Source organism: Schistocerca americana, chromosome X (assembly GCF_021461395.2).
Source record: "Schistocerca americana isolate TAMUIC-IGC-003095 chromosome X, iqSchAmer2.1, whole genome shotgun sequence".
NCBI lineage: Eukaryota > Metazoa > Arthropoda > Insecta > Orthoptera > Acrididae > Schistocerca > Schistocerca americana.
Genome location: NC_060130.1, coordinates 713,973,569 through 713,993,755, shown reverse-complemented (window position 1 = coordinate 713,993,755; position 20,187 = coordinate 713,973,569). Strand labels below are relative to the sequence as shown.

General features: G+C 39.4%; 1 protein-coding gene and 1 long non-coding RNA gene across 2 annotated transcripts in view; both read right to left on the bottom strand.

Annotated features, from left to right (window-relative positions):
- The window catches only part of LOC124556269, an 84,011-nt gene extending 78,708 nt beyond the window's left edge, over positions 1-5,303 (bottom strand). The window contains exon 1 of the mRNA XM_047130254.1: positions 4,971-5,303. Coding sequence (XP_046986210.1) covers positions 4,971-5,303 — 333 coding nt within the window. The remainder of the gene's footprint in view (positions 1-4,970) is intronic.
- Positions 5,304-18,447: 13,144 nt separating this feature from the next.
- LOC124556726 overlaps positions 18,448-20,187 on the bottom strand; it is a 73,446-nt gene continuing 71,706 nt past the window's right edge. The window contains exon 3 of the long non-coding RNA XR_006968669.1: positions 18,448-19,124. This is a non-coding gene — a long non-coding RNA (uncharacterized LOC124556726). The remainder of the gene's footprint in view (positions 19,125-20,187) is intronic.

The following is a 20,187-nucleotide window of genomic DNA, read 5'->3' as shown; positions in this document are numbered from 1 at the left end:
ACAGATGTACACTGAAAGTAACACTGCTGTTAACGAATCTTCCTAAAGATGGCCTGTATTTCTCTGGCCTCAAACTCAAATACGTGACACTTGGTGGCCGTGAAGGACCCAAACTCAAATGAGAATGAATAAGTATTAGTATACTTAGCGTCACGCTTGCATAGCTCAGTTGGTAGATCACTTGCTGAAGGTCCCACGTTGGAGTCCCAGTTTGGAACAAAGTTTTAATCTGCCAAGAAGTTTTGTATCAACACACTGCTGCACGGTGAAAATTCCAATTCTCCAGGTTGTGGCTAAGCTATGTCCCTGCAGTATCCTCTTTTTCCAAGACAGTAGTCTTGCAAATTATGGAGGAAAGTTTCTGTGAAGTTTGGGAGGCATGAGATGAGATACTGGTAGAACTAAAGCTGTGAGGATGGCTTGACAGTTGTGCTTGGATAGCTCAGTCAATAGAAAACTTGCATACAAAAGGTGAGAGTCCCAGGTTCAAATCCCAGTTGAGCACACAGTTTCAATCTGCCAGGAGGTTTCATATCAGTGCACACTCCACTGTAGAGTGAAAATTTCGTTCTGGAAATAATACCCCAGGCTGTGGCTAAGCCATGTCTCCACAATATCCCTTTTTCCAGAAGAGTTAGTGCCACAAGCTATGCAGGAGACATTCTGTGATGTTTAGCAGGCAGGAGATTAGGTACTGGTGGAAGTGAAGCTGTGAGCATGAGTCGTGAGTTGTGCAGGAATAGCTCAGTTGGTAGAGCACTTGCCCACAAATGGAAAAGTTCCCGGGTTCGAGTCCCAGTCCAGCACAAAGACCAAGTGAGGTGGTATAGTGGTTAGCACACTAGACTCGCATTAGGGAAGCTGCATTCAGCCATCCTGCTTTATGTTTTCTGTGATTTCCCTAAATCACTTCAGGCAAATGCAACGGTGGTTCCTTTGAAAGGGCACTATCAACTTCCTTCCCCAAAATTATTCCCGAATCTGATGGGACCGATGACCTTGTTTGGTCCACTCCTCCCAAATTAACCAACCAACCATCACAAAGTTTTAATCTGCCAGGATGTATTATATCAATGCACACTTCACTTCAGTGAAAATTTAATTCTGGAAACAGTCCCCCAGGTTACGGCTAAGCTCAACAATATCCTTTCTTCCAGGAGTGCTAATCCTGCAAGTTGTGCAGGAGAACTTCTGTGAAGTTTGGAATATAGGATATGAGGTTTACTGGCAGACGATTGACTTCTGTATTATTTCTGCAACAGATGTCTACTCCCCTGCATATCTGCAGTAAGTCTGCAGATCTCAGCCTGAGTAAAGTTTTAAAGGGAGAATGGCTTGATTGGGTTTAGAGAGAGTGTGTTGATAAAGGAACAATATGGAAACATTTTGCAATTCACTCACTCTCGACACATTTAATTCATATGTTTTGTTATATAGTGACTGTACATTATGGTGATATATTATTAGTACAGTTTTATCATTATCTTGATCATTATAGGGGATGTTTACTGTACCACACATCTTCAGTTTAAATGTTAGATCTGGGATTCTCTCTTTCTTTTGTTGAGCTGTTCCCATCCATAATCCAATGGATAAGCATTTTTCTCAAAATTCAATAAATTCTCAATTTTTCAAAATTCAGATTTTTATTGATACAAATCAAGCTTGTTGCCGCACATGACCTGTTGAAACCATTTTGTCAAAAGCCAATATTTGCTGTTGTTACAGGGTGTCAAAAACTGAGTTTTTGCAAAACTCGATATTTGATCTCAGCCATTTAAAGCGAAAGTTAATAAATGCAAACTTCGATTTGCTTCTGAGAGATTTAAAGGGAGAATGACAATGTTAGGATATTGTTGTCAATGATAATGTGAGAGAGTTTTCTGCAGAATAAAGAGAGAGAGAGAGAGAGAGAGAATTATGAAACTTTATTGGCCCTAGAATGTAAGAGGCTAGTCATGACAAAAGAGGAGAGGGTAGGAAAGAAGCTATTCATTGGCTAGCCAGATTGTCTGTGACTGGCAACCATCTGCAAATCAGTGCCTGGTGGGGCTTCTGCCTTGTGATTACTTGCGGTCCATTGGACAGGGATAGCCGGTAGCTAGGACTCTGGAAATATGTAGCTGTGCTCTCTTCTGATATTGTCTGGCTGCTTAATAATTTCAGTTGTCTCTCGAATTTTGTGTTGGCACATCCACAACTTTTTTGCCACTACACGAACTTCCTGGAACAAGATAGGCTGTAGGCATCTCCACACTCTTGCAGTGTTTAATTTGTTGACTGCATCCTTGGTGGAACCTATCATGTTGCAGATCCTATGGCTACTGCAGAAAATCAGTTTGAGACCTCGTCAGTTGAGGACATTGCCTAGCAGTTCACTGACACCCTTCACACATGGTAAGTGCACTAGTGGAAGCTTCTCTTCCTTGTCCTCTTGGATAAGGAGAACATGTTTAGTATGTAAAGAGGGAGAATTTCTTAAAACTTATGAGGCATTTTAATGTACCACAAGAATTTTATAAGGACATAGTTGAAAGTGATCAATAGAGTCGCAGTTCAGTATTGTTGTAGCCAGTATTTTGTGTTGTATTTCAGTAGCGTTTGTCACTACTTTATGCATCTGCTTATCAAACATTTATGGACAAGTGTGATATTAGTGTTAAATTTAATACTTACGGTGTTTCTGTGCAAAATTAACAATAAAGTACCTTTCTTTGTAAATAATATTGAAGATAAAAAAGGAATGAAAAAATCAATTTGGATGTGTATATTAACAAAACTTTTAATTTTTCTCTTTGACTTTATCAACTTTTGTAAAAACTTGGAGACTTTGGCCCTCTATTCTGAAGAAAACAATGAAAATTGTAGAAAAGTCAAACACATAATCCGATTCATGCCTACTAAATCTGTGTTTATCTCAGTTTATCTGGTTTATGTATTTAGCATTTCAGTAAGATATTTGAAAAATGCCTTTTCTCAAAAATTTACTTTTTTGTATTTAATGAGTTTTGAAAAATGCTCTTCAATTGTCCAGGAACATTTGCTTAGTTCTAGGGGCTTTGTTTGTTTCACATCACTTTCTATTCCATACTCTTCATAACTGCTACAATTTAAGACTTGAACTGCTCTGTTTATGTGTGATGTTGGTTTCTTTTTACCTCGCTGATTTAGATGCCACCCATGACTTATGATGTAGGTTCTGTCATAACTGCTAGTGTTCAGAAATATGATGTTTTTAGACAATGCACACAAGTTGTTTGGTGTCTGATTGTTCTTTTGTACTGATTACCTCTTTCCTGCTCAAGCTATGTAAAACAGTACCAAGGGGTTTAATGTTTTGGGAGAGAATTACCAAAGCTACTAAAAATAGAGCAGTGCATTCTAATGCATATATATTTTTAAAAATTTATATACAAAACATGAGTGTGACTTCCGAGTCTTGTCAGGATATATTCATTGTATCTGATAAAGTTATTTATTTACTGATTTAGCACTATCAGTTTGCAGTACAAAACCAGATTATAAACATCAAAACATGATAATATCTTTTCATGTCAGCAGTGCACATAAACTCTAGTGGTGAAATGAGCAATACACTCGCATGACAATCTGTGTGTTTTTTCTGTCCTCTGTGGGCCAAGATATTGAACTGTCACAGCAAGAAGTTTCCTGTGCTACAGTAGAAGTACACCGATGTCCCAACAGGATGTCAGTGCATGAATTCAACTCCAAGCTGTTATATGCCACCAGAGACTGAATGGGGGGTGGGGGTGGGGGGCTTTTAAGTGCCTTCCTGCAGGAGACGATTAACATGAAGGTCTGTATCTAACTTGCCTTTAGCTCCAACAATTACAGCAAATCAACAGTGGAATGAAATAACTGATCACTGTGAAGTGCAAATAAATTGAGTTACATAAAGTTTCTAAGTGAAATTTGTGACATAATACATTTTTAGCAAACATAAGGGCAGCAATAAATAAATAAATAAAATAAAAAATCCAATCAATCCTAGTTACTCTTAATCACATGTGGGTTTTAATGATGCATGTCCTCATGACATTTTATCGATAATTTTTAAAATTCTGCATATTTTGCTTTTTTTTTAGCTCTGCTACACAATAAATTTGGCTTAAATATAGAAATTCTATGATAAAAAACCCTGATGATATCAGGAAACAATTTTGGATAACAAGTAACTTAAATGACTACAATTCCAGATCATATCATCCTGTAGTCATACTCCTCAACTGTTCACGTGTGACCTACCTCAATGTCCTGAACCTCTGTACCTATTTTTCTGCCCGTGAATCTCCAGCCCCGTAAACATTAGCCTAAAATCCTTATACCTATGCTGGAAACTCTTACTATTTTGACAATTTTCATTGTAATCAAAATTCATTTCCCTTAGTGAAAATTCAACTTCTATTTGCTGTTCCCACTTCATTGGTTTGTCTCTGATTTCATCCCCAATGAGATTTCCACCTATTACATCTTTAATCTGGCAGTCAACTACTTTGTCTATTAATTTACTGTTCATCTGCTTAGTTACCTCCTACAGTGTATTTTCCTGTGGCTCACAGCCCTCCACAGTTTTACATATCTTATTCTGTATCTCAGTAACTTCATTTCCTACTGGTTTTCCTACCGGATCAACTTTGTTACCAACACTACTGATTTCTTCCAATAACTTCCCTGCTTCAACTATTCCATTTTCCCCTGTTCGTTAATATTTCCTTAATTTTAGTTTTAACATTTTAAACCCCATAATTGATTTCAGGTTTAGAAATTTCCCTAATAGAATCAATGAATTCTGTATGGTCATTACTAATTATGGATACTAATTCCTATAACTGAGTATTTAATTCAGTGTTTCTGTGATCAATCTTGAATTTTAACACAGATGTCAATTGCTCCATATTACACTTTAGATCCCTAGCTACTTTTGAAATCATTTGCATTAACTACACTACTGAATCTTCCATGCCCACACTTTCACATTCTGATCTTGGACTATCTGGCCCGCTAATGTTATCCGATTCATATAAACTTGGTGATTGTTTAATCATGCCAAACTTCTTTTCTGACAACAAATCTGTGAATTCACGTATATTAATATTTTCAATATCAGTACTTAGCTTGTTGGTCATGTTGACTGCCTCTGCTCTATTGTTGTTGCCATAGATAAAGTTACCGCTGATGCCAAAACAGAAGACCCTTGGTGCTGTAGCCAATTCCTGTGCCACCATTGAAGTCTCCATTGCTGCTCCTGGTTTTACTTGCTTGGCAAAAACTCGACCCACCATTTACTGCTGTCTTCTTCTTTCTAACTTCCCCACACCTAATTTCTGTTACCTCACTTGTTTGCAGGCGACTGCTGCTAAATCTTAAGTATGGTGCCCACACACAAAACTGTCTTTTATTTATTAGATTCATGACTGGATCATGGAATATGCTGATTGTGAGTTTCTGGATGAAAAATCACTTGCATTCATTTCTGTACTAAAACTTCAATAGCAATTGTGCCAAGGATAAATTAATGTTCCGGGCTAGAAAACCCCACAGTGTGCTACATCCTTGCATCACCAAATGATTATTCAGATAAGGAAACCTAATTGCAACTCTCAACTGTGAATGATATACTTCACAAACACTCAGTTGGGCAAACTCATGACTCTTTCAAATATTGGCTCAATATTGTCATACAATCAGGCAATGCACTGTCTGCTTTCATGCCCAGGAGTTAAAGTTGCTGCAAGATTGTTTTAACTTGTGATCCTGCAGCTTAAATTATCTAAGTTTTGGCAAATTATGCAAAATTAAACACGGTACAAGTTGAAATAGATGAAATATCAATAAAACGGTGGAAAGGGTTGTATTATTTTGGATAACTGATTGGAGGCAACACCAAAGAGATCATATGGGATAAACAGGTGATTTATTAAAATATTATGAAATGGATAGACCTTACTCACCATAAAGATGACACACTGAGTTGCAGACAAGCACAGTGAAAAGACTATTATGCCCTGAGCTTTCGGTCAAAGCATTCTATAGAAAAGAAAGGCTAACACACATGTGTGAGAAGTGTGCCTGTGTGTATAAATGTGTGTGTGTTTTCCTTTCTTTTCTGAAAAATGCTTTGGTCGAAAACTCATGTGCCTGACTAAAACTCAGTGTGTCATCTGTACATAATTGTTGATATTCCAACCTGGACTTTCCATTGTCTGACTTATTCACATATGTGTATAAGCATGAAATAAAATAACAAGAAGAATCAACTGCAGTCAAGATTGTGTATCTGCATATTTAAGTACTGGCAGATTCCCCAAATACTAACTAAACATCAGTGGTTTGCAAAATATCAAGTCCCATCCTGCTAAACTGTATACAAAATAGTCACCAGCTCACAAATAAATAAAGTTCAATACAGTGATTAACATATCTAAACTAGTGTAATCACAAGCAGATTTCACCTGCCTACCAGAAATGATTCCAAAATTCCTGGTGAAATAATTCATAGTTTAGTGTTGCTCATTAACTAACACTCGTAAAATGTCCAATTCTAAGTATGAACACAAGTTAAAGTATTTGCAGAGCCACTTTCCACTCAAAACCTATAGCTTTAAGAGTTCTAAACCATGCGGCCTGCAACATGCGTGTTATGTCAATGACCACTCAGTGCAGAATGACCGGTCAATTCAGAATCACCAGGAGCAGTCATTTGTGCTCCCTTATAAGCCCTCAGTATGCACACCAAATTTTATAATGATCACAAAAAAATACATAAAATATACCTTCATTTAAAATATCCGAAATTCATAACTACAACAAATATGCTAAAAGAAGTGTCTTTCTCTGCCAGTCCCCCTCAGACCATATACAATTTACCCAGAATTAATTATAACATGAAATATGCACATCTGTGCTCAATATTAATGACAATGAAATTGTTGTAAAGATGGCCTGCTCAATAGAAGCATTGTTTTGCACTATATTGATAGTGATTCTAAATTTTATGTACATATCACCACTTTCAGATGATGTGTTTCTTTATCATAGACTGAATTAACATTTAATTATTTAAATAAGAAATAACTTTATTAACTATAAATATAGTGCATGGTTTCAAAGGGAAAGGTACATGGGATTGCGTGTTGCATTTATTTTCTGTGTATGTGTGAAGAATATGCTGTTCTGACACATTATCATGATTAAAAAGACATCAAACATGAAATAATTCAATAAATAAAATATATACAGACACGTGAGTTTCAGTGATGATAGCTAGTCTTCTCCTCAGCTATGATCCACCACCTTGATCATAAGAATTGTATGAAGCATTCAACAGTTATTAATTTATAATGGTCTGCACAATAAGAAACTTTTACAATGCCATCATAACTTCTGTAGCTTTCATAATATAATTGATATTAAAGTCTCAATACATGCACCTCAGCACCACAATTACATTGCTGTATTGGTTTTGCGATATGATGAATCTGTGAATTTACTCGGTGTCCATTGTTTGCTATTTTGTGACGACCACCACGTTTAGTGTCTTCTCCTTCTTTTCTCTTACCTTAAAAGTGGCTAACTGACTCCTCCTCCCCCAGCAGCTGAGAAGAATCACAAACATACCTGTGGCAGCTCACTTCCACCTACCTCTTTCTGTCAGCTGCGGCCGCACTGCCCAGCACGGCCCGACTCCCAACTTATGCTTTCAATAATTCTGCTGTGCTGACAGCTCGCTAGCATATGTGTTAACTCACAAAATATGTTCCAAATCACATTTTTATATTACTTTGCTACATTAACTATTAATTGTTTTTGTGGATTCAAGAGAAAGGAACATTGCACAGTGAGGGCAGTTTTAAAACACTGTTTCCAATGAGTCAGGAAATGGGCTTGTTTGCAGCAAGGCAAGTATCCACATGGGCAGTGTGACGGTGTCTGGAGCACTGTCAGCACAGCAGCCACTGTTGTTCCATTCCAAATTATCAGCCGAGCTCCTTAGCCCTGAATTCACTATAATGGTAAGCCATGCTGTGTCAGGTTTCACTTCTAATCAGTTAAAACAAAATTAAATCTACCACCTTCAGATACACTTCGGATAGTTCTGTTAGATTTGAATTGAAGATGGAAGGTCATTTTAATCAGATTTTTATGCAACATGTTATGAAATATAGAAATGTTATGCTTCATAAATATAAATTTACATTTCATAATCTCAACTATTTGGTTGAAAAATTTCATACTGTTGCTAGTAGATCAACTGTCCTCGACACGGTATCAGAGAGAGGCATGCCGAGTGGTTCACCAAATAATGCTGGATACAGGAATGACACCACAATGTCTTTTCAAATGCGTCCTGGTTCCATGTACAACATCACGATGGAAGTACACGTGTGGAGGCTCCAAGGAGAATGGACATTGCCAGATTGTATTCACCCTCATCATAAAGGTCCAGCAACATGTGTGATGAAAGGGGAACTGTTTAGCACACAACATGATCACCTCTGGTTCTCATAGTCAGGAATTTGGACAGCAGCTATTACATTTTTGAAGTGTTAATGTTGGTGGCTGTTCTCTACCTTTGAGGTCACCATATCATTAGCATTTGACACAATAATATTAGATTGCATGTTGCTTGTGGTGTGTGATGTATCTTGAGACAGAGGCTGTTTGGCAGCTGCCCTTGTCAGCAAGCTCACCAAATCTCTCACCTGTCGAATACAACCGGTCATAGGTTGTCGAGAACTGGCATGCCACCACTTACCAGCTAATATAATTGATTAATTCTGGCACTGAGTTACAGCAGCATGAAATGACGTATGCTTGTCTATCATCCAAGCTTGTTTTGACTGTTGGATTAGCGTCACTATGCTGTCAGAGGTGTCAGATCTGTGTACTAAATTTTGAATCCTGTATACTCCCAAGCACCTACAAACTTAATCAGTATTCTTCCTGTCATACAGTATGTTTCCAGTGTTGCAATTTTAATATTCAGCAGTGCACTTATGCAAATAGACAGGCATTTATGTGGCGATATGTACAGGGTGCTCAACAGTAAGGCCATGAGTGCTCGTACTTAACTGATACGAGATGAATGTGGTTTTGTTTTGTGAAAAGTATACAACATACGATAAAATATAAAATCTAATCCTGACCCACCCTGGGGCACTCTCTCTCACTCCCACATAGAACACCAAAAGATGTGTGCAGTTTGTTATTAAAATGCACAAACTACACAAACTATAACTACACAACATCTGAAACAGAGTAAAACGGGAACTGTGCCTGGTTGGACATTGGAAAATAAAAGATGAAGCAATCCCCCTGGAAACACATTGAAATCTTTTACCTAAAGTACCACTTAGAAGACCAGACATCTTACGGAATCCTAAAACATGGACCACATTTGATTTATCATCAGATAAAATAGATGGCATGTCAGCTGGTGAGTGAGTTGCAGCCCTCGTGGCTTTGTATGAAACACATTCTGTTAAAATGTGGTGCACAGATATCTGTATATGACAAAAATTGCATACTGGTATATCCTCCTGCTGGAGAAGGAATCCAACCATCAGAGGACAGAGGCAGTTTAAGAGTACTTCCTTTTGCTGCTGTGGCTGGGAGGAGGAATGCCATGGCCATGTCATTAGCTTCACTACCCATAGCTTGTTGTCCCTCAATCCTAACCGCTCCACCTTTTACAGATGCATAACCCTTCATGTCAACAGCGAGATAACTGCATGTATGGGGGCAGCACATTCAGAAATTGTATTTTCCAAGCAGGTATTCTTAGCTGCAGCATCTGCTGCTTCATTGCCCTGAATGCCCTCATGCCCAAGTACCCAGCAAAATGATACCTCCTTGCTGTGCCTCTGTAAGTGGAAAATGGTGTCATGGATCAGCTGAAGATACTTTTCTGCTTCATACATGTGAAGGATAGCCTGATGGGCACTTAGGGAGTAAGTGCAGATGCGGAATTAGTAGCATGAAGACACTGCATCTTCTCCATTGCACGCAAGATTGTACACATTAGATTGGTGCATAAGTTTGAAGCGTTTTTGTTTTGCATGTTGGTATTCCAGTTGCTATGGGTTTATTTATCAATTGTCATTTTTTATTTGTTGTTCACTGTTGCTCTTTGAGTTTACATATTGTCATTTTGTCATTTGGAGATAGTGAGTGGAGTTGTGGATGCTAGAAAATGGAATACCAAGTGGACAAATCAGAACAGTTCTAACACATTCTTCTGTTGGAGTTCAATTGAGGGGTGACAGCAGTAGCGCAGTCAGAAAAATTTGCACCATGTATGAGGATAATGCCATTGGACAGAGCAGGGCAAAAAAATGGTTTCCTCATATTGCGAGGGATCATTTTGATGTTCATGATTCTCCACATCAAGGAAGACATTCATTGTTTGATGAAGATCTTTCAAAAACATTAATCCACAATGACCTACATCAGTGTACTTCAAAACTGACAAATGTGATAAACTGTGATCATTTCACCATCATGAGACATTTGAATGCAATGGGGAAGGTTCAAGAATTGAATATATGGGTATGACATGCTCCAACCAAAATCACAAAAATCAAGGGGTAGCCATATGTGCATCAGAGCTTGTTCATCATCGATTGGCTCATGAACAGCACCAACCATTCCTATACTCCATCATTACTGGTGATGAGAAATAGGGTGTTTTTGATAACGTAAGGAAAAGAGCGGAATGGTTGAGCCCAAACAAAATAAATAGCAACTCCCCATACAAGAACCTGCGTGCACCCACAAAAGATAATGTTACACATCTGGTGGAACAGTTATGGTGTGGTGTACTATGAATTGCTTCCCTGAGATGTAACCATCATTGCTGATCTTTACTGTTAGCAACTGAGAGGTCTTGTACATGCGATACAAATACAGTGACCTGTAAGACTGCGTGAGGTGATAATACTCTATGGTAAATCCCGCGCACATTCTGCTAGACTCACAGAAAACACTATACAGGAATTGGGTTGGTCATTCCATGCCCACCTTATTCACCTGATCTTGTTCCCACAGATTTTCACCTTTCCTCCTGTCTATTGAACAACCTTCAAGAAACTTCCTTTCCAGATGAAAATGTACTCCGAACACGGTTCGACAAGTTCTTTGCCTCAGAACCACACGATTTATACTGCTGCAGAATAAAGAAGTCACTCCAGTATTGACAGATTGTTGTACATATTGAAAGAGAATGTATTATTTATGACTAAAGTCTCTGCTGAGTGTATCTGTTGTGTTTATTAAACTTAAGGAAAAATGCTATGAACTTATGCACCAACCCAATAATTCATCATTTTACCAGGTAAGTGAATCTTGAAAACACATTCTGGAAACAACACAGTACATCCAGTGGAATGATCCTGTTTACACTCGTTAGGGTAAATGACCACACAGTCACAGTGTTTGGATAAAATTCTGCAAAACATCTATTTAAAAACATAGTATGTAGTAAAATTCTTTTCGTATACTGATAAATCTAAAATAAGTCTGGATCTCCTTATTATCCAGGTGGTGAATGATTCCAACCTTGATGAAGCACAGAAATATGATCCGCATTAAAAGTACTAAGTCCTGCCTCCTGCCACTTGGAAATCCAAAATCACTTTGTTGCTCATGGCCTATTTCTGAATATTTGCTCCATTGGAGGGTGAGCAATTGTATGGAACACCGGGTTCATGGGGTGGAGAGCAATTGCATATATGACACATCATGAGGTTCCACTGCCAGATGATGAGCAGTGGTTTGCAAGCCTCAAAACAGAGGCTGGGGATCGGAATTGTGCTATATGATCCTGTCACCAACTGAAACCCCTCATGGTGAACAGCATCAGTGCTCTTAAGGTAAGATGGCCTACTGAAGCCATAGACCCTTTGCTTTAATATTCTTAAGATGTGGTAACCATGTGAGCTGCTCATCAAATGTCAGACCCAGAAACTGCACGGAACTTTTAAAATTGAGAACAGTGTCCCTCATTTTAAGAATAGGCACATTAAAAGGGTGACAAGAACAATTAAAATTAACTCAAACACATTTCTCTGAGGAAAATTTGAAGCTTGTGTTATCAGCCCACTCCCCCAACTATTGTATCAACAGTTACAACTGATAAGTTGTCATTGCATGGTTGGAGGAGGAGCAAAATTAGGCAAAATTATCCACAAATAGTGAATATCGAACAGGAGACTTACCTATGGATGTAATACCATTGATGCCAACAGCAAACAGATGCCTGGTTGGAAATGTGTATGGTTGCAAGTTTCTTCGTGAGTGTTGCAACAAATGAAGCTGAAAAGTTTGAGGGTTGAAGAAATTTGAACGCCGTCTTCAGTTCAGCATAAGATATGCCCTTAGTTATCTTCAGTGCTTATATTTTCTTTTCTTCCTTGAACATCATACACACACTGATCAAAGTGGGATGCAGGCCTGAACGATTGACAGGGGAAGGACACATATTTACTGCAGCATGGGTGGCCATTCCAAAACTTCTGGCACATGAAGCACCCCATGGGATTGGGGAAGTGTGGTCTGACTTTTAGTCATAAAAGTTGAACATCAGTGTAAATGATTCTGATTATTCCAGTGTTCCAGTCATGTGACACATTACAACTCACACTTCAATGACCCCCTGGTCATCCCACTTCTCCTTAAAGTCTGTAGTGTCCATATGTAAGATGTCACTCCACATGACTACCTCTTGACTGTAGTTCATGGTACAGTGCAGTTCAGCTACAATAGGATACTCATTCAAAAGTCTTGACTTCAGGATGTTGGTAACTTTCTATGATGCCATTGCTTAGGCCAGTAATGTGCAATTTTGTAACTGCTTAACAGAGTTGAGACTTCGTGCCAAGCCGTAAAGTCCTTTTTGTATATAGAAGGGTGAGATCTCAAACTTACCATCTTCTCTTTGTGTCACAAGACAGACATTTGACATGCTGGGCATGTCCCATTACAATATAGGGCCTAAACTGTAGATGAACACTGCTCAGGAGGCCTACCCTTCCATGCTTGTTTACTGCCCAACAGACAACCTGAACTGTCTGGAGTGAGGTTTGAGAAATTGTGAATGGCATAGGGATCCCACTAGCAGCCAGGAAAATTAACTGGCTACCCAGACAGAGCCCCAGTTGCCTGAGCAAGCCTTATACAAATGAGGTGCAGTGGGTTCCACAGAGATTACCTGCTACCGACTGTTCCATCTCAACAGCCATGCATCTCATCGATGTGGAGCACACCTTAAGATTGAAGTTTTTTTTAGAGAGGTTTGTGCTGTTTTCATGACCCAGTTGGTTAAGCCAAGATCCTTGGTCCTTGTGGCACACAGCGTTCCACCAATGCGCCAGATGGTGGCCACTGAAACATGCCCAGAAGTAATGGTGACAGAAGACTGGCAGCAGCCACTGGTCCACAGCTCAGAAAACCTGAGTTCACTAATCCTGTACCCAGCAAATGAATATTGCCCTCCATGAGTGTTCACCATTTAGTGTGATCTGGGGAGACACTGTGACTTGCTGAATCCCACAAATGCAGCGATCATTATCCCTCACATGCATTCAGTTGCTGTAAGAGCAGTGCATAGTTGACCAGATCAGATACTGTTGTGAAATATGTCTAAATGTATTCCTGTAGTATCCTTCACTTTGTGTAGATAGCTGTACACCATGTGCAGAAATTCTGAAATGACTGTCATGAAGTTGGCTCTTTTTTTAAAAACCATGCTGGGTTCCATTTAGGATATTTTCTCTCATGAAGAAAGCATAAGCTGAGCAAACATAGCTAATCCAAGTATCTTACTAAATGAAGGAATAGGTGATAGTGTTCTGTAGTTTGACACTTACTCTTTTGGTTCTTTTTTTATGTGCAAGTATTTCTGCACATCTGCTCAGTGCACTGGGAAACGTGTCTGCTCTGGCACTACAGTTAGTCAGATATGTAATTGGTTTAACCATAGCATTTGCACATTTTTTAATTATTGTACTGAGAAGATGACCCCAAACAGTTGACTGTTTGATTTTTAGTTGTTAAATTATTCTGCATACATCTGGCCATTTTACTACTTCAAATTCAAAGCCTCATCTGTTGTGTAGCATTGTATTGTCTAGCTATGTGAATCTATGTCTGGAATTGTGATGCTAGTTATGAAGATAAAATTCTTCTTGAGACTATTTTGCAAACTGTTGGCACTTGTAGCAGTTGACTTTCAGCTCTGATATTTATTATTTCCCCTTTCGTGTTTGTGTTTGACAGTATTTGTTAATGAATTTCCATGTGTTGTGTCATGGCTTACACTTGCTGATTGTTCTATTGCGTCACTGTGGAACTTGTTCTCTAAGCACAGAATTTCTGGTTTGAAACTGTGTTTGCAAGTTGCATATTTTTCTTTGAAAAGATGCAGCCAGATGATTTGCACAATATGTAGAGGTCATTCCAATTCTGCCAGAGATAGACTAAGATGGGTTATTTTAATTTCACACTTTTTCTGATTTGTTTGGAGTTAATAATGTTGTTATTTGTAATGTTTCAACAAAATTTAATGTAATTCATTTGATTTCTCATTCAACCTTTCTAACAGATAATAGATACTACCACAAGTATCACTAGGTGGTGTATTTTTGAGTGAATTTATGTCTCTTGCATTTAGGATTCATTTCTTCTCAACTGTTTCTGCAATTTATGGATAATCCACATTTATGTAGTCAATTTGATGCAATAATCATCAGAGTAAATCGGTTTCAAGCTACTGAACTGAATACAGCTTTCGGAATGTTTACTGGTATTAAAATACTCCTACACTTCACTATAGAACTCATCTTTATACGGCATTTCATGATAATAGCCTTTTCAAATTATAGTATTTTCTGATTTAACCACCCACATTTCATTACATGGCCAATGGCGATACACTGTATAGTTTGTTACACAGCCAATAAAGCCAGATGGCCACCAGACTGATTGTATCTTGATGTCTGCTCTGTGTTCAAATGATGTTTTCCTGTAGCAAGTGTTACATGCATCCGCAAGTAGTGAAAGTGTCACTTATCCAAGCACGTGTTTTCTGGAAGAGACAATAATTGTAAACAAAGTAGGGTGAGCGATTTAAAGTTTTGTGTACAATTGGTCGTCACCAGCATGGGGAGATCATCACATTTGTGCAGAGTTTGTGTTGGCGTTTGTGCTTTGCTGTGAGTCAGCACATCTTTGGCATGAAGTAGCCTGTGCCAGACACTACCACCACCCCGAAATGGTGGATAGAAATGTGCTCTGCAACAGCTGTGACAGTCAGCATCAGTGACCAGTGTGAGACAGAAGGAAGAGACTTCATGCAAGGGTTGTCAGCAGGTTGTGTGACTTCTGCTGCATGATACTGCATCCTGTGATTTAGAAGGGAAAGCTGCTCAGCTTGTGCTCAGTGGTGACATTACTGATGATATACAGGGTGTTACAAAAAGGTACGGCCAAACTTTCAGGAAACATTCCTCACACACAAATAAAGAAAAGATGTTATGTGGACATGTGTCCGGAAACGCTTAATTTCCATATTAGAGTTCATTTTAGTACGTGTGTATCGTGAATGTTGCCACTGCATGCCTGTCTACAAACATATTATAAGCCTCGAAAACAAACAGGGCGCTGTACTTCCTCGATTCAGCACCAGTTGGCCCAATTGAAGGAAGGTAATGTTAACATCGGTGCTTGTGTTGACATGCGACTCATTGCTCTACAGTACTAGCATCAAGCACATCAGTACGTAGCATGAACAGGTTAGTGTTCATCATGAACGTGGTTTTGCAGTCAGTGCAATGTTTACAAATGCGGAGTTGGCAGGCGCCCATTTGATGTGTGGATTAGCACGGGGGAATAGCCATGGCACGGTACATTTGAATCGAGACAGATTTCCAGAATGAAGATGTCCCAACAGGAAGATGTTCGAAGCAATTGATCGGCGTCTTAGGGTGCACAGAACATTCCAGCCTATGACTCACGACTGGGGAAGACCTAGAACGACGAGGACACCTGCAATGGACGAGGCAATTCTTCATGCAATTGACGATAACCCTAATGTCAGCGTCAGAGAAGTTGCTGCTGTACAAGGTAACATTGACCACGTCACTGTATGGAGAGTGCTATGGGAGAACCAGTTGTTTCCGTACCTTGTACTGCATGTGCAGGCACTATCAGCAGCTGATTGGCCTCCACGGGTACACTTCTGCGAATGGTTCATCCAACAATGTGTCAAGCCTCATTTCAGTGCAAATGTTCTCTTTATGGATGAGGCTTCATTCCAACGTGATCAAATTGTAAATTTTCACAATAAACATGTGTATGTGGATTCTCATCCACACACAATTGTACAATCACGTCATCAACACAGATTTTCTGCGAACGTTTGGGCAGGCATTGTTGGTGATGTCTTTATTGGGCCCCATGTTCTTTCACCTATGCTCAGTGGAGCCCCTTATCATGATTTCATATGGGATACTCTACCTGTGCTGCTAGAACATGTGACTTTACAAGTACGACACAACATGTGGTTCATGCACGATGGAGCTCCTGCACATTTCAGTCGAAGTGTTCATACGCTTCTCAACAACGGATTTGGTGACCGATAGATTGGTAGAGGTGGACCAATTCCATGGCCTCCATGCTCTCCTGACCTCAACCCTCTTGGCTTTCATTTATGGGGGCATTTGAAAGCTCTTGTCTGCTCAACCCCGGTACCAAATGTAGAGACTCTTTGTGCTCGTATTTTGGATGGCTGTGATACAATACGCCATTCTCTAGGGCTGAATCAGCGCATCAGGGATTCCATGCGACGGAGGGTGGATGCATGTATTCTCGCTAACAGAGGACATTTTGAACATTTCCTGTAACAAAGTGTTGGAAGTCACGCTGGTACGTTCTGTTGCTGTGTGTTTCCATTCCATGATTATTGTGATTTGAAGAGAAGTAATAAAATGAGCTCTAACATGGAAAGTAAGCGTTTCCGGACACATGTCCACATAACATATTTTCTTTCTTTGTGTGTGAGGAATGTTTCCTGAAAGTTTGGCCGTACCTTTTTTGTAACACCCTGTATATGTGGGACTGCATGGAGGACTGAGTCTGCTCAATTGAAGGAAGCAGTCAGATACTATATGGAAATGGTACAAGTGCTCTATAGATAGACTTTACTGCAGGACAGCTTACCTTCCAATAGTTTTTTGTTTTACACAGACTAGAATCCACCCGGTGTTTACATATGGTGTATGCAGGGGTACTTGACCACTGCACTTGAATTAATGTGCGCTGTGCTATGTTGCTGGTAAGAGGGTGTTATCAGCATGATGATTGGGGTCACGCAGCTTATGTGCTCTGCACATGCAAGAACACTGTGCACTATCAGTATGCCTTGAATGGCCCTTGCACTGAGTTCATTTGACATTTCAGTTTGTGCTGCGAGTGAGACTGTGTCACTGTATGATATATGTGTGTTAGCTTAGTGTAAATCTAACATAGTGGATCTGTTGCAGGAGAATGTTAAAAGCACTGTTGTAGCTAATAGGTTGTGCTACTTTAATTATAAATATTATCTGGTCTTTTAGAACAGAGTACGATTAAGATTATATGTTATTAGCTTGCCTACATGGCACCATGGCTTGGTTGGTACTCATGGTTATGATGACAGTAGTTATTAAGACTTTGGGGGATCATGTAAAGTTCTTTGAAATGGTGGCCATTTTGCTATAAGTGTATGTTAGGTGAGTGCCAACACTATAGTCTGTGGGTGTGGGCGGTAACTGATTGTCTGACAAAACATTAATGTGGTTTTCTTTGCAGATGAGCATATTGTGTGCATCTGAATTGTAATTAACTTGTGTACTATCTGGTAGCAGCAGCACTGGGGCTTGAAGTATATTGTATACTGTAAATGAGTCAGCTGCTGTACTGTAAATGAGTCAGACACTGTTTGCTGGGCAGAAGGCAAAACACTTTGTTTGACCAACGTGTCTTTAATGTGTTCAAATGATTAATTGTGCTTTTAAAATTTATGGCTCCAGGAATGTTAAATTAAATAGCATTTGTGAAATTTAATCTGATAGATATTTTTAAATAATAAATTGTCCAAACTGTCACTCAGCACTTGTTGTACCCAAAGCCTGCTCCACACAATCTGATGGTACAGTTCTACATCAGCTGAGGAGAGGCATGTAGACCACAGTGTGCACCAGGTATCTACTGACAGCTGCTTTGCCTTCCCCATCAGCTGCACCTGGTGTGAGGCAAGCCACAACTGACGCATACAGTGCTGTTTCTGGTGAAAGTGGATGTAAGTAAGTAAGCATCACAACTTAGCATGGAGAGGCAGCGCACTGGAACGTGTTCGATATGAGGCGGTTATGTGGAAAGGAATGGTGGGAACTGACATGGCTAATTCAAATGGCTATACTGAAGGGAAAACTACACCATTTAGAGAAGTGGTGAATATACAACAGCAGTATGAGGATATAATGCTTGTTATAGAATATGAATTTTCTGGGCAAAAGAAGATACAGGTAAGTGATAGTAAATTAAAAGTAGAGTTAGAGGAGAAAATATAGCAATAGGCATCAGAGCAGACATTATTAATTGGCAGGTTGGAACAACCACAAAAATAAAATGACAATTACAGAGAAGATTTACACAAACCGATGAAAACATATGCAAGTGCAGTGATAATGGTGCCACCTAATAGAGATGCAGCCAAAACAGCCCCTGCTGCTAAAATCACAGCAACACAAACAATGCAACAAAACAAATTGTTATAAAGCCAAGAACAAATGAAGAGGCAAAGGGAGTTCAACAGAAACTAATGACCTTAATAAACACCACCAAAGAGAAAATTTGTATAAAGAAGATCAAGCAAAACCAATAACTCGCATCTGTTTGAAGGAAATAAATTCACACATGCCTATGAAACTAGACATAAATTGAAATACATGCTACCTTGTCACAGACTCACATTATATGAAAATACTCCATATTGCATGACTCTGAAGATCAGAAATAAGATAAGGTCAGTATTTGGGGAATCCATATCGGAGACCATTGGCACATACCTAAAAAACAAATGGTATTATAGTCTAGAAGAATTTCTAAATGAATAAAAAGCAAATGTTATAGTTTAGAAGAATTTATAAGTAGGAATAGGGAGTAAAGCCCGTCTCACATGGAGCAAGATTCGCTGTAAGTTTCTGAGCTGGCTCGCGCAACGGCTACCTTGCGGGCTCCGTCGTCTGCTAGCGAGCTACCTTGCTGGGAACCTTGCAAGATTTCCAGGATAGGTCCGGTGCTATTTTTCTTGTAAGGTTCCCTGCGTGCCACCTGCGTTGACCAATCATGAGACGTTTCGTTTGTGACGTCAGTCGCGGAAAGCTTGGGCGGGAAGCCTTTGTTGATAGTCGCTTTTCTGCTGTTGTGAGGTGCGGTAGGAAGTTCATATAATTATTAAATAATGGCACCACAGTGGTCCAAGGAAGCGATTAAAGCATTGATATGTACTTATGGGGAAGAACGGTGTCCGTACATCATGAAAAGCGCAAATTACTATAATAAACACTTGCGTGCAGAAGCACTCGGAAGAGCTGCAAGTGACGTGTGTCTTCTTCGACCATATCCGTACGTATAAAATTTGCAAAGGATGTATGATCTTCTATCCTATAAAATAAAGTTGTATATAACAGTCATTATCGGTATATTTATAAAATCAAACAGTAATGAAATGGTGATACTTTTCAAACAAATGTAGGTGTTATGCAAACTAACCTCAACTCTTTATGAAGCACGGACCGCACACCTTTTCCAGCGTTTCTCCTCTTAATACAGTTTTTCGTCAATTCTTTCTTTCTTCTTATCTCATTAGCATGAATTTCTGCGTCGTTTAGCACCAAAACAGCTAATAATGGCAGTTTGCTCTGAACATATGTACCTGAAGCAGCCATCTTCGTTCCATACAACATGCAGCCGATCACAACACAACTAGCTGCCGATCTTGCACCGTGGGAGAGCTTCGACATGGAAGATAGCCGGCTCCCTTCCCTGCAAGCCGTCGAGCACGCACGCCATCTCGCAAACTTGCGGCGAACCTTGCTCCGTGTGAGACGGGCTTAAGGATACAAGTAC